At 38.1% G+C, this 14,686-nt stretch overlaps 1 protein-coding gene across 1 annotated transcript in view; it reads right to left on the minus strand.

Annotated features, from left to right (window-relative positions):
- Positions 1-1,250: 1,250 nt before the first annotated feature.
- bin3 (bridging integrator 3) overlaps positions 1,251-14,686 on the minus strand; it is a 64,331-nt gene continuing 50,895 nt past the window's right edge. Inside the window, exon 9 of the mRNA XM_088624046.1 lies at positions 1,251-9,649. Within this exon, the coding sequence (XP_088480172.1) occupies positions 9,503-9,649 (147 nt within the window). The 3' untranslated portion in view covers positions 1,251-9,502. The remainder of the gene's footprint in view (positions 9,650-14,686) is intronic.

A 14,686-nucleotide genomic window follows, 5' to 3' on the forward strand; every position in this document is an offset into this window, starting at 1 on the left:
CGTGACAGATGCAGAGACGTGGGGGCAGCAGGCAGCGCGAACTGGGTGCACCCCCCTGGCGTTCTCCTTCTGGCGGCCGTGTGAAATGTGGCATCATCTACCGCTCTCAAACTACCTCCCCCTCCTGAGCCAGCAGGTGTCTACACGAGTGCCCCCTTTCTTTTGGCACAGCGGCTGCCTCACACTCTTGAGGCTCCGGCCAGGGCAGCAGTGACCTCTCATGATCCTGTCCTGTAGCTCAGACATGGGCCGTAGAGACACAGACCTCTTGCCCTCATCCACCTGCTCTTCAAGCTTGGGCCTGTGAGGTGGTGATGACCACTCTCCATTCTCCTGTAGGCTCAACTATGGGATCTTTCTCCAGCACAGCGCTTGCTAAGATCTAGTTGAGGAGGCGATAGCCAGTGTTCCTCCTCATGCTCCGACCATACCGTGGCCAGAGGAGCTCACCGTACCTCTGCGGGCACTCAGTGCACACCGTCAGAGCTGGATCACAGCATGGTACTGTAGGGTTTGAAAATGAAGGACAGGAGGCATCAAACTGTCATCACACAAGTATTTGTGAGAAAGTATTTGTAGTGCCTAGAATATTCCCTGTATCTCTGTGTACAAACTGAGCAAGGCAATAGTGTTGGCTTTTTATGTACACATTCACTGAGGAAAAATAATCAAATTCCCATTAAAAATCAGATTAAATGAAATACATCTTATAGCTATATACAAATATTAAATTCCACTTGTTTTCTGTAAGCATGAATTTGTATGGTTTACAGTGAGGGCTGAGGTGTTTTCTAATAACTATCAGGAGGTAGAAGGAGGTGGACAAGTTTTGGAGCAACCCAGTGAATCAGCTGCTTCAACATGGCTTGGCAACATGCTGCATCCACCCACAACTCACACTGCATGAAGTACCTCCCCTTGACTCCTCAAAACTGCCTCCTCCTTTGGCACTTTCTCAAGTTTTTTTTTAACATTTTTAAATTAGGATCACTAATTATTTTGATGATTTGTAACCCAGTCTGAAAGCGCTAGTTTATGCTCTTTAAATGTAAGCTGGGAGTAATTCTGTAAAGCACTGCATTAATGGAATAAATATCAATTTGTGAATTCAGCCAATGAATGTGAAACATTTTTCATTAACAACTACAGAACACAAAGGAAGGAGCTGAAATCATCAGAGGTTTATCAGGTGAGAAACAAGTTTAAAGACGGGGTATGATATACTGTAGATTCCAGCAAGAACTAGGAAATTGTCATTTAAAATGAATGAAAAATTTAATCGTAAGTAATGTTAAATGTATGCAAAATAAAAAGACAGTTTAACAAAGTTTGTTTTAGCTCAGTACATGGTATAATTTATCAACAGAACTGAGACAACAGTAGACAGAAACCAATTAGTGGAAAATACATCCCATGATGAAGAACCAAAAGTACACAAGTGAGAACCAAAACATTCATAGCACCCATTACAAGGCATACATTTCAATTTCATTACAGTATTGTTTTAGAAATTAATTTTCGTACAATAATAAAGACGAAACAACTGACAATCCTGGTTTTCAAGTTATTGAAAGCATTCATCACCATGCTAAATTACTAGAAATAAAAAAAATATATAAAGCAAGATACAAATTTGCCAAGGGTACTCTGGGAAAGAGAGCTCGTCTAGAGAGTGTTACCATGGTTGGTTACAGGAATGATAAAGTGCAGGAGATTGAGAAAGAGATGAGCACATACAAGGTATTTTAAACTTCACTGAACAGTAAGTTGTTGCTAAAGATGCAACAACACATAGAAAAATTGTATTCTGGTGGGAATACACAACCTGAATCAAGATTTAAGCACAACATTGCCAGCACAATACCTCATAGAAGGTCTATAATAGTGTACAGACTTCATCTGACAAAGCCCCCAAAGCATCAGCTATCAAAGCCCAAGCTAATGACATAGAACACTTTCTGTTCCATTGATGTTGTCTTGACTTGCAGGTATTATCATAAGCATGGCTCTTTGTAAAAGTTCTCAATTTGTTTACTGATAAAATAAAAACAAAAAATCATTGTGATCTTTTTTTTTATACTGTTGCCCACCTATACACTATAAAATAAAGAGCAGAATTAGAACGCAATGCAGTTTGACATTTTAACATCTTCCACTTGATAAACCAAGGAAGTGTGAAATTGCAATATGCTGCGTGACTTTGGTAAAACACAGGTGCTTAGGCAGCATCAAAGTAAATGACAACACTGCAGTGGAGTTAAATCAGAGCCAAATGTTTCTAAACGGGGGAGAGAAAGCTTACAAAACTCGATGAGAAAATGCACCTGGGTTATTTTGACTCAGTCCTGTAACACAAATAGATGAAAAAGTTATTTGAAACAATAAAAAGGCTTTAATCCTTGAAAAATATTTTCTATATTTCAGTTTGTTCTGAATCAGTGGCATCCAGTTTAAAAATAACTGAATCATAAACATGAAACATTTAGTTGAGCAAATATGACAAGCAAGGCAGAAATATCTCATACCAAGGAGGAATCTGAATACTGAGGACACATTTTCCTCAAATGAATACGTATCACCCTGCATGGCTTTTTTCTGTCACTTGACAAGAGGCCTCCTACCAAATCATTAGTAGAAATAAGTTAAAAATACATATATATCTGTATATATCACAAAAACAAAACCCTCATTAACATTCTTCCATCTCGTAATATCGACACAGAATATTAAAAACCTCAATATTAAGGTATCCACACCAGTTTTTACCTGGCCTGCTTGGTATGTCTCCAGATCTGAGCTGGTTCTTGTGACAAAACAACAAAAAATCACAAAGTTCTGAAGAGAGATCTCTTGCATTTCAGTACTGCACAAGTCTGCTCACATACTGCAGTCCCGTAGGTTTTATAGGCATTTTTAAATGTTGGGCCATTGCAGACCTGAAAACTTGGTGATTTGTCAAAGTGGTCATCCATATTGCTCCGAAGTGCTATTTGACATATGGTCTCTGGCCTATAGCTGCACAACAGCATACACACATATACAAAGTGCAATCAAGAAATGACAAGCACCCACCCTAAATATAAAACTAAATTTTATATAATTATTAAAAATACATTTCCCTTCCAGTTCCTGCCATGGAAATCTAGTTCAGGTGACATTTTGGGTTTGCGTAATATTTTCAAAACATGGGTATTTTATCATTTTATTATTAGTGTCATATTTTCAAACCAGTTTTACTACTCAGGACAATGGACCAAAACTTCAAACAGCCATGCATCTGCAGAACGTGTACTATAAAATGTATAAAATTAGAAAGACGGTAAATGTTAAAGCCAGCTCTATTGTTTGCTTTAACTAAAAAGCTTTCTTTGCTTTACCTTTACTAATCATACCTCTTGACAGCTTCTTAATTTCCTAATTGCAGTGTATGCATTAAACTTTAAATACCTTACATGCTTTTCTGTTTCTCTCGGAAAAACTGACCAACTGCACAATAATTAATGTGGCAGTGGGTTTTTAACTCAGATCCTTAGGTTCCACAATGAGCAACGATCAAAATCTACCTGATCCAAAAAACCTTTCGGTATACACCTTCCTGGATAGCAATAACATATCAGTTGTAAGAGGCAAAGAGGCAACACTGCCTCAAAACTCATCCAGTGTAGTGTTGTCTATCTCCAGACCTGTGAGCTAATTATTGTCTCAACTGGTCCAACCCAGCACTTTTGTAAGGTGCCAGACTATGACTCTTTAGGATTGCAGTAGTCTAATTAACAGATACGCTTCTGCTTGAATTATAATACTTTCCTTAGAATTTTACTGTCTCCAAACTGGTTTTGTGGGCTGTTTTCAATGATCTGTCTATATAACACCACACACACACGTGTTTGGTAGTTTCGGGATTTTGAGCAACAGCTCACAGTATCCACAAACCAAACAGGAATGAGGGGTTTCGCTAAGTGCGAACACACTTCATTTCTGACAGGATTGTCAAATTTATTTCCTGCCCTAACTGTGTACGTGATCAGGACACCCTGCAGAATAAAAAAAGCAAGACTATACTCCTTTAATCACAGTTTAAATGAAAAACAAAGTGAGTTTGTTTCCATTGGTGGCAAACTGACCACAGTTCATTGACAGCTGGGAAGAGCATTTTGCCCACGATGGAAAACAAAGGCCTTTAACACTACAAACTGCTTCTCTGGACTGAGTCCATAATGAAAAACAGATTTATTTTCTATGCAACTTGGTCGGATGAGTTCTATCCATTTTAAAATCTGCTACAGAGTGAGAATTTCAGACTTGCTTCTCAACTTAAACGTCTCCTTTTCGTTCGCTGTGTATGAACAAATGCAGCAAACGTTTAATGGTGATTTTCAACCAGGATCCTCGAGAGCCCCAGTCCTTCAAAGCTTTATATGAATCAGAGGCTAAAGTTAATATTAATCATGTTTAATTAGGCCGATAAATCACTAACTGCAATACCTGGAAAGCATGGTTGAAATTTAAACCAGAAGATCCTTATATAAGTAACGAATTCTGGGTTACAACAAGGCTCCATTATCTCCAGCCCAATGAACGCAAAGATAAAGGAGTCGTAATTAAATGTCATCAAAACATAATTACTGCCTTAAAATACAAATAATGTACAAATTAAGTTGTTAACCAATTAAAGAATTACTACTCTAAAATACAAATAATTTCACAATTTTAAGTGCACTTTAACCACAATACTGCCACCTACACACACAAAAAATGGGATTCCTACAACTGACCCTATCAGGTCAGCATCTGAACACACAGTTCTAACATCAGCTGTGTGAAATATTGTAAAATAAGTCTACACAAGAGCTAACGGGTATACCTGACAGCAACCTTTAAGGCAACAGTCTCCAACTACACTCCTGTGGAGCCTCAGCCCTTCATTGCTTTTAAGCATCTAAAATAATTGGTTAAAGCTCTCTTTAATCTTGAGTAATCGAACGGGTAATTGAAAAAACATTTATTGCAATGAAATACAGTAACCTACTGCATTTGGCTGGACCTCTACCTTGAGCCTAATGCTCATAGGTTGCTGTGACACCAGTATTAAATGGCATTCTGATAATGGACATAGAAATGGTACAGTAATTGAAAGCTGGGCTGGAAGAAAAAAAAAACAGAATACTATGCATCTCTCTGTGACCTGAGTGGAGGTTCTTGGTTTAAGGAAAGGTCGCTGGACAGTATAATCATTAAAAAACAAAGTACAAAAAAAATCTTTAAATACAAGTATAAAAACTGAAATCTGTGTCTTTGTCACTAGAGGGCACAACAGCCTAGGTTTTGACACTGTGCTTAATTATGAAGTGGAGGTTATTTTAATCTAGCTGGTGCTACTGAAATGCAAGAAGTTCTAATACAAGCAAACCAACCACAGAAAACATGTTTTATCACAATTTATGGAGGGATTACCTGCATTTGTATAAAGATGATAAGAAATTAAGAAGCTATGCGCTCTATACTAATTTTGAAGACAAAAAAGGGTGCATGTTATAAAAATCCTACACTTTTAATATTTTTTTCTGTGCTTTTTTGTTACTGCACATCTGTATTTGTATTTTATACAAACGCAGATTCTTTCTCCAAGGGAGAATTTTATATGTTTATTTATTGATTAAAACAAGAATTTAATCAAATAATTAATTCTCGTGAAGTCTGTAAGGATGTTATGAATTTACAACCCGCACAACGTCCAATCATTTTAACTTGTCTATAGGCAAATAACCCCATCACCCCCTAACCAAATCTAATTAACAAGATAATGACAGACAGGCACAGGGATAAAGGCAAATAAGAATGGCACACAGCTGGTGGGGTACTGCCAGGGCAGGGCAGGGTGAGACTTGGTAGAACCACTGCCATTAACCAGGAACCCCTGTCTGGGGATACCAGTGACAGAAAAACTACACGTTCTTCAGACAACATGACAGCTCTTCAGTATGTGATTTACAACAGAAGTGTGAAAAGAAATGGATGGTATGACAACACAACACAGGTCTAAGAGGACAGGCTCTCAAAGGCTGGTGTGAGAATTGCTTACCTCCAAATTCTGGGCATAAAACCAAAATATTTGGCAGTGTTAAATTTAAAAGAAAACAGAAAACTAGATTTTCCATGTCCTAAACCTTTCTTGGCTCTATAAGACACAGGCAAGCCCCTTCTGTCCTTGCATTCTCTATGCAACTGTGAACAAACCAGCCAAATGCTTAAACAATGTGCTTAAGTGAAACTCCATTAATGACTCTCCCATTCCCCAAACCCTTCTGGAAGTAAAATGTGGAGCAACTGCAGTATCTCTTTCAGATTAGATCTCTCTAACCCAATCTTGCTGCTGAGCTATATGGAGGTTTCAGCCTGTCCTCATAGTTCATTCCTCTTTAGCCCCAGGATTAGTCCTGCTGTTCTTCTCTAAACTAAGCAGTACAGCATGACAGTCTAAGCTAATAACAGCAGAGCTGAAAATCAATCACCTGCTAACCTATTTCCCTTCCAGACTCACAATGTGAAATGAATCGTAGTGTCTTTTCAAAGCCAGCGTGCTGACACAGCCACCTACCTAACCCATCCTTAACAACAGTGCACTTCATAATACAACACTAAAGAATGGAAGGAAAACTAGACTTTACCTTTTGAATACAGCCTTATAACTGAAGTGCATTCATGTTCTAAGCCTCAACATCCTCTACATAAAACCGCAAAATATGCTGCCATTACGTTGTGATGGAGCAGATTTGAAGTTGTTGCTAACATGATGGTAATGGTGCATGATGTGCCACATGGCAAACAAATTTCTTTTCACAATCTTCTGTTACTCATCAGAATTGGAAGAGGAATTTGCAGCTACTGAATTGTGCATGCGTGCTTTTACTCTAACTATCCTAACATAACACAATACTTCAGCTGATGTTTCAGGCAGGACAAGCTGGGGAGGATTCTTGCAGATAAAAAAAACAAGGTCTGATTTAGTAATTAGAAGACATCACCGGACCTAAATGGTTAGCATCCTAGTAGAAAATATTTAAAGCATTACAAGAATTTAAATATTCCCTTTATACAAAAATACAATACACTATTGGCATGATGAGCACTTATGTCAGATCCTTAAAGCAATAGAAGCTTTGCATCAAGCAAATATATACTGTACACATCATCAATTGAGCATTATTTCTTAATGCCCACTCCTTTGCCCTTTTAGCATTAATATTCTACAATTTTATGCTCTTCCTTTGTAATGATTAAGAAAATGTAAAATGTCTTATGCTTGGAAATACCACATTCAAGTTGCACAAGACAAGGGCTGTGATTTATTGAGTGGTCTGCAAGCCTTTCGCTTACTTGCCATGTGTAGTGTAAAAGAGGCAAGCGATTTACTCCTTGAGTCAAAAAACTAATTTTAACATAGTATTTACTATCAGTACATATAGTATGTACTACAACTGTTTTTACTATTGCTTAATTTTTAGAACAACACAAAATGAACACCGTGAATGGATTCAAAAGAATAACGCAAAAGGTAGTATTTTCTCCTCCACACAACCGCAAACTGGATATCACGCCGGAAAAGAATATTGGGCTGCTTACAGACAACATTTTCTACAGATCTTATGAACGGGTGTTTGAAATTATTGAAAAACTGTGTTTAAGAACTGAAACAGTTATCATTCAGTTCCTAAACTGTCTTTTTGTGTCCTTGTTTGTTGCTTCTTTGTTGTTGCTTTGATTTTGTGCCTCTTTGATCATTCTTTCAACAGTCAGCCACGCTTTCCTAACATCCGTTCAGCTTTTATTTTAGCCAGAAGAGTGGCTTCTGAAAGACTCCAGAGTGAGTTCAGCACTCAAAAATGTGGTATCAGCTGGGATCGTCCGATTCCAAACACTCACAAACAAGCTGATTTTAGGATGAATGCAATGAAATGTATTTTAAAAATCTAGGGAAAATGCTGCTAAACTAAAGCTACATATGAAATGGTAAGTGAGCAAACTATCCCATGGTAAATTTGGCTTACATCCCAGGATATGCACTGTAGTAGATCATAGTAGTTCAGGTGGGTAGTTGCGTCAGCATGCGTAGGCAGCAAAGGAACAAGTAATAGGTTTATTCCATGCTGAAAAGAGAAGAAAGAAAACAACGTTTCGGCCATGGAGCCTTCTTCAGGTGTCACCTTCTTCTTCACCCGAAGAAGGCTCCACGGCTGAAACGTTGTGTTTTCTTTCTTCTCTTTTTAGCATGGAATAAACCTATTACCTGTTCCGTAGTAGATCATAGTTGGGTATAATCTGTATTGTTGTTTGGTCTCCGTCTGGGTAGCGATCATTACAAAATTCCACAGTCCCGCAGTATAATAACTCGGTTCTATGAGCACAATAGATCAACAGAGAGCACACAGTTTGCGCAAAGAGGAATAAGTGACAAGGAGACATCTGAGATTTGAGGTGATATAAGGAATTAGATCTTTATAATCAGTGCAATGTAAAGACCCTGGCCATGAAAACAAACGTAAAAAAAATTAAGCAGTAAAGATTTTTTTTTCTTCGATTTTCTTGTTCTTACACAAGTTTCACTGCATCAACATTTCAAGAGTTGCTGCTTTAGGCAGACTGAAAAAGTCTTTAAAATGGTACAAAAAGAAATGGAAAAACATAAAATGGAAAAGACAAAATTAAAAGATCGTTTAAAAAAGGAGTTGCAAAACGTGCTACACTTAATTGCCTCTAGCTTTCGTTCCAAAAAACATTAAAAAATGATTTTTACATACAAAAAAATTAAATCAACACGGTACTTTCACATAATATTACCTTATCTAGTGTTGTATATTTTAATATATTAGCTTTTTTTCCTACATAAAATCCTAAAATAAATGTGTAACATCATTGTGCCAATGGCTTTTTAAAGAAAATGCCTGGTAGTGTTAACAATAAAATTCTAAGGGTATTAAGCGAGAGGTGAGATATTTATCCAAGGTCGTTAACGACAGGAGTTCTGGTCTAGAACAGAAATTAACGAGGGTCTCTGTTTGGTCAGGTAAGCACTAGCAGTCACGACACTTTCTAGGAGAAAGGAATTTTGAAGGACAACCCCCCCCAGGTGGGCAATTTTTGGCTCTTCTACTTCATTTCAACAAGTCTTTTTTCCAATTAATCCTTAATTATCGAAGCAATCTTCAGCTGCGGGGTCAATTAAGTAATCACAGGTCAGTTTGGTAATTAAGGGTCAATTAAAAGTGACTAAAATATTAGTTGATGTAATTCTGCAGTAGAATAGAAGGGCCACGTTTGCCAGCCTCTCATCTAGAGGAGGTCTATTCCAACTTTGTAAAAAATCATGAGATGTCGAGCTAGCAAGCTGGATGGACATGTCGAAAATCAGCTACAGGTGTACGTCTCAAACGTGCTGGGAGATGTGCAGGTCATTACTCAGATTTTGCCCAGAATCTGGAACTGAGCGTCGGCTGGCGTCTCGTCAGTCGTCAGCCACGATGGACAGGGCGCGCAGCTCGTTCAGCTTGGCGTCGTTCTCTCGCTCCCGCTGCTCGTCCGTCAGTCCCGGCTGGTCGATCTGCTCCGTCAGCTCCCCGAAAATCTTGTGCATTTCTGTGAAGTACACCACCTGCAAGACGCACACACAACCACACTTTGAACCGGGGAAGTGCAGCAGAAGCCTCTCCACTCTGGTCCTGGGGAGCTGTAATCTTTTGTAGCGGTCTTCAATTAACAGCCAATAACCATGTAAAGCTTGAATAATTAAGATAATAATTGACTCTTTTAAGTAATAAGGAGCTCAGCAGAAATCAAAACCAGAAGGTCTTAAAACTCCCAATGACTAAAGAAAGACTTGAATGCAAAGTACGTTTAATACGGACATTAAAGAAATTTTCTAAAACACTGAACAATGGCAGCAAACTATGACAGGGTTTCCAACATATAGAGGAACACTGGCAAATCTCTGGCACACAAATAAGCTGGATGCTCCAGTGAAAAGACTGGGTATAAAATCAAGGAGGTTGCAAAACAATTTGTGAGATTTTTACAAACGTGTATAGATTATGTACAGAACATGGTATGAAGATAGGGTGTAGCTTCTGAGACTTCAGAACAATTCCAAGAACTAAAAAGATGCAGACTTAAATGACTGAGAACCATGCACAAATGCTGTTACATTCAGCACTAGGATAATTCTAAATATTCTAAAATGTGTTGTCCAGAAGAGACTTACATTTTATTGCATGGTTTAACCAAGGAGGTAAAAAAAGTCACATTGGTTTTACAGCAAGGCCCTCATTTAACATACATATCCTCAGACAAGACACCTCCCAGAGAGAAAAACACAAAAACCATGGATTTGGCAATGGCTCATGTCAAGCAGAACCTGCCGTCTCTTGGAATTCTGCAAATTCTATGACGATAACACCTGAGCTGGAAAACAAAAATGTCCTTTATCTACATTACCAGAGGTGCACTGGCATCATTCATTGAGTGTATTATATGCTGCTTTCTAAATGTCTTTGTGGAACTCCATAAATAACACACTTTAAATTTGTTGATTCATTAGAAATAATGAACTATCACTTAAATGTTCAATGGTACTTAAAGAGCTGTTTACATTGTCAAGTACAGCTGAATATAAATACGACACAATACAACTGAGTAACATTACTGCACAAAAGGGAACTGTATAACTTGAGGGCCCTAATAGTAGCTGCACTTGTTTTTAAGACAGTTCAATGTTCACCTCAAGCTTGACAACTTGTTGTATCCAGGTCTTCCACTGAATATTATTAATTAATGCATATTACTTATGACCTCCCAATGTCACCAGTTAGATTAAGAGATGGCGGCGGGAGACAGGAGCACACCATGAAAAGGTGCTACATAGAAACAAAAGTTACTTCTTGATTTGTTTACCTATGGCAAAGTGATATCCTACTCAATGAGCTCCCATTCATTGATTAAACAACATATTGAACAATGATACAGAAAACTACCACAACTGACCGTTCCTTTTTTATCCCAATCTGTGGCAGAGAGAGCAAATGCTCACTGAAAGCTTTTTTTTTTTTTACACATCCCACCCCTGCCTCTTCCCCCGGTTCATGAGTCAGGATCCCAGGAGAGCTTCTTTGATGATTAATAGACTTTAATCACATTACAAGACTCTGGAGGAGTAGGCAGAGAATGAAAGCACTGGGAAATACAACCCTTGAAACACACACTCGCGTATATATATATTTATACGTACAGTACAGTGCACTAACAGCTTGTGGTCCTTTACTTTTGAAAATGTGTATGAGTGTATGGGGGGGGTACAACACACCTTTTGAATGGACCAGTAAATGTTAATAGGTTTAAGCCTGGTACAAAGGTTGGGATCTTTGGAATGTGGCTGCATTGGTGGCTGATCAAGATGATTTTACATACAGAACACTCTACAATGCGCTGTGGTTGTTCCCTCTTCAGCAGCATGGTAATCCTTCGCACATGAGACAGAAGAGTTGGAGTGGTTAATTAACTACATGATTAATGAACGGGTCAGAGCATATCTTTTGTGATATTTCTGTGCATAGATAATATGCGAATGCCATTTCTGTCACCAACTGTTCACAGAAGAGCAGATTTATGATCTGGTTTTGATTTATTGAAAATGGAAAATTAAAGCGAGAAATAAAGAGCTTCTAATATATGCAGTTTGAACAGGAGTGTGAGCATATTAATTATTATTATATCATATATGTTTTCTTGCATATTTGCCCTCAGATTGCCACTTGGAGAGGAGACACTCTAAGATTTTCAGCTTGGTTTGTCTCCTCCAGGATCAGATGACACTTGCGTATTAATAAAACACAGTGTTCTTGTGGGATTCTTTTTAACTTAAGGTCATCCATTTTAGCCTTTCCTATATTTTTCCCTAATTTATAACACCGCACCACAACAAAAGAACTTTTTAAAAAAGGCAATTAAGAAGACATTTGGTCCACTGAGCTCCTCTGGTTTCTACTACACTGCAGGAGCTTATTCATCAGAGGCCTTCATCCACATATTTCTTGAAGAATCCTGGTGAATCAGTTCCTCTTCTGCCCACACACAAACGATGGAGATCTGAGACACAAGAGCTTTCTCCCATCTCTCTACTTAAAGAGATTCTGTTTCTGCCTGGGGACTGCATCACTCCAAGTTGCCCTCATCAACAACTCTGACAAATAGGCAAGTTAATAGCAATAACAGGAGGTCACTATATTCCTGGTAAAATTAATAAACAACCTCAAGGCATGAGGCAAACCTTTTTAATGCTGGAACAGGTATAAGACAGTTGGCTGAAGATGATTTAAGATATTACTGTAAATTCCTGTCATAGCACAAGAGCTTTCCAGAAAATATATAAAAGACTTTGATTTATGTTACATATACAGGTTACTAAAACTTATACAGGAACTAAAACATCAGGTTAGAGCTTAAGATCTTTAGGTGTGATTGATTAGAACGTGTTCCATTAAGAATTGGTGAGCTGGGCTGGCATGACAACCACACACTTCCTCGCTCTCCAGAAGCAGATTTGGAGACCCCCGTGTAAAAAACTGAAGCAACAGCTTGTAGTTTCTGGTCTGCTGAAGCAGTGGGATGGGATAAATGCTCTGTAGAAAGCAGCGTCTGACTGGATCAAGGGGTCTTCTTATTCCCTAGACAGTCCTCCTAAATCTGGCAAACAGACTTAAAGAAGAACCAGAAACAATTAAGAATCCGACAAAAATAAAAATCCAGGCACCATGTCTTCTTTGTAGTCATGACTGTCCATTTGTGTACTGTTCTTTTCTTTCCGGACCACATGAAAAGGCCTGGTATATTGGGTTACCTTTCAATCTGTGGTAAAACAGACATTTTCATTTAAACATACCAGTTTACTGCCTTTGTCTGAAACTGTAATATAAATGCACCAAAGGCACTGAAAATGATCTAGTGGCCACATTATTTAAATCCTGTCTGCAAATGGGTAAATATTGCGAGTTAAGTTTTCGCAATCATAAAATCAGCATTAAACAAGAAGTGTGCTGCTTTCATTAGTACAGTAAAAAAAAGTATTTGACTGACTTTCATCCAAAGGAGTGGCACTGAAGAATAAACATTTAAAGCTTTTGTGTTTTTTAAGCAGTAAAATAATCATACTGCTCTGCAGACCCTAACTCCTTGTGTTTCACATGAAATCCAGCTCTATTCCATGAGCCCCAGAAGCGCGCACAAACTTATGAGAAGAGAAGAAAATATGCTGTCCAAGGAATATGAACATATAATACAACATTCCCATTACACAAAAGTCTTTTAATTTGGAATTGGCTTACTCTATGTAACAATGATTCTAACTAATATTAATGCATTCATGCATCCTGCAGACAAAGACCTCATGCAAATATTCTGCCACTTAATAACCCAGACATTAGCACAATTCGGTACACTAATCCACCTTTAGAAACACGGCAAGGATTATGAGTGGAAAAGGTGACAGAAGACAAGTGACCCAAATACCTACTAGCCAAATGTAGCCGGAAACAAAATTTTAGCCTCACATACAATATTGTACGTAAACTTTATCTACACAGTGTTTATAACAAACAGTGAGGCGATACAACGGAAAAACAGACCTCTCCCTTTTAATAAAGTATATTTCATCAAGAAGGAATTCGCAAGGCACAACTGCAGAAATAAATGAAAGAGTAATACAGAAAGGGGTTTGTTCTCTTCATTAATACTAAAAATACCTCACATACATTGGGAGTTCTCGCAAAAACAATTCCCTCAATACAAACTATAACTGGTTTAATATATATGTGGGGGACAAAACAAATACTTTCTGTGTGCTGATCTGTAACTGTGAGAATATTAAAATCCACACAAGTGCATTGATTGGTGACAATAATAAACTGTGCGTTAAGAAAAAGACAAACTTCTCAAGCTCTAGTCTCTACATATACAGTGGCTACAACTCATACAAGATTATAATTTGCTTTTCTCTGTTTTAGGCGGTGAGTGTTGGAAACCACTACAACATTGGAATTTAATGGAACTTACCCAACAGTGTGACCACTCTGAGGTCAAGGCAGTGTCATAAATGACCTGTTACTCTCCATAGCAGAAAGTACCATTGCTTATCTGCAGGCTGAAACTGACCTCAGTATGGTGAAATTGCACTGCACAGAGAAAGAATCCCATGGTAAAACAAAATCTTTGACTGTTACAACTGTATAACCTTTAGAGAAGGAACCTTATTTAGCAGGCAAGCCTTGATCATCTGCTCACTAACTGATCAACTCCACAAAGACTGACCACCCAGCACAGCTGAGGGTAGGGGAGTTGGAGAAGGTTTCACTGTCATTCTTTAAACAAATAAGATAATTTCAGTAATTAATTTAAAACCACTGGATAACACAGTGCTTTAAAGTGTTTGCCTATTCATTAGTCAACATGAGTCAATCATCAGTCTACCAATGGAATGTGTCCAAATTCTTAAACAATAAACCAATTTATATTTTTTTCTGAAGAGACCCTCACAAACCCTTAAAGCCTCATCCTCAGACAGCTGTGAACATCTGTTTACAACTCTCAGAAGGCAGAGAGGAGGTGGAATACAACGACAGAAGGAATTTGCATTATTACTGAT

This window comes from Lepisosteus platostomus, chromosome 3 (genome assembly GCF_059453375.1).
Source record: "Lepisosteus platostomus isolate fLepPlt1 chromosome 3, fLepPlt1.hap1, whole genome shotgun sequence".
In the NCBI taxonomy this organism is placed as follows: domain Eukaryota; kingdom Metazoa; phylum Chordata; class Actinopteri; order Semionotiformes; family Lepisosteidae; genus Lepisosteus; species Lepisosteus platostomus.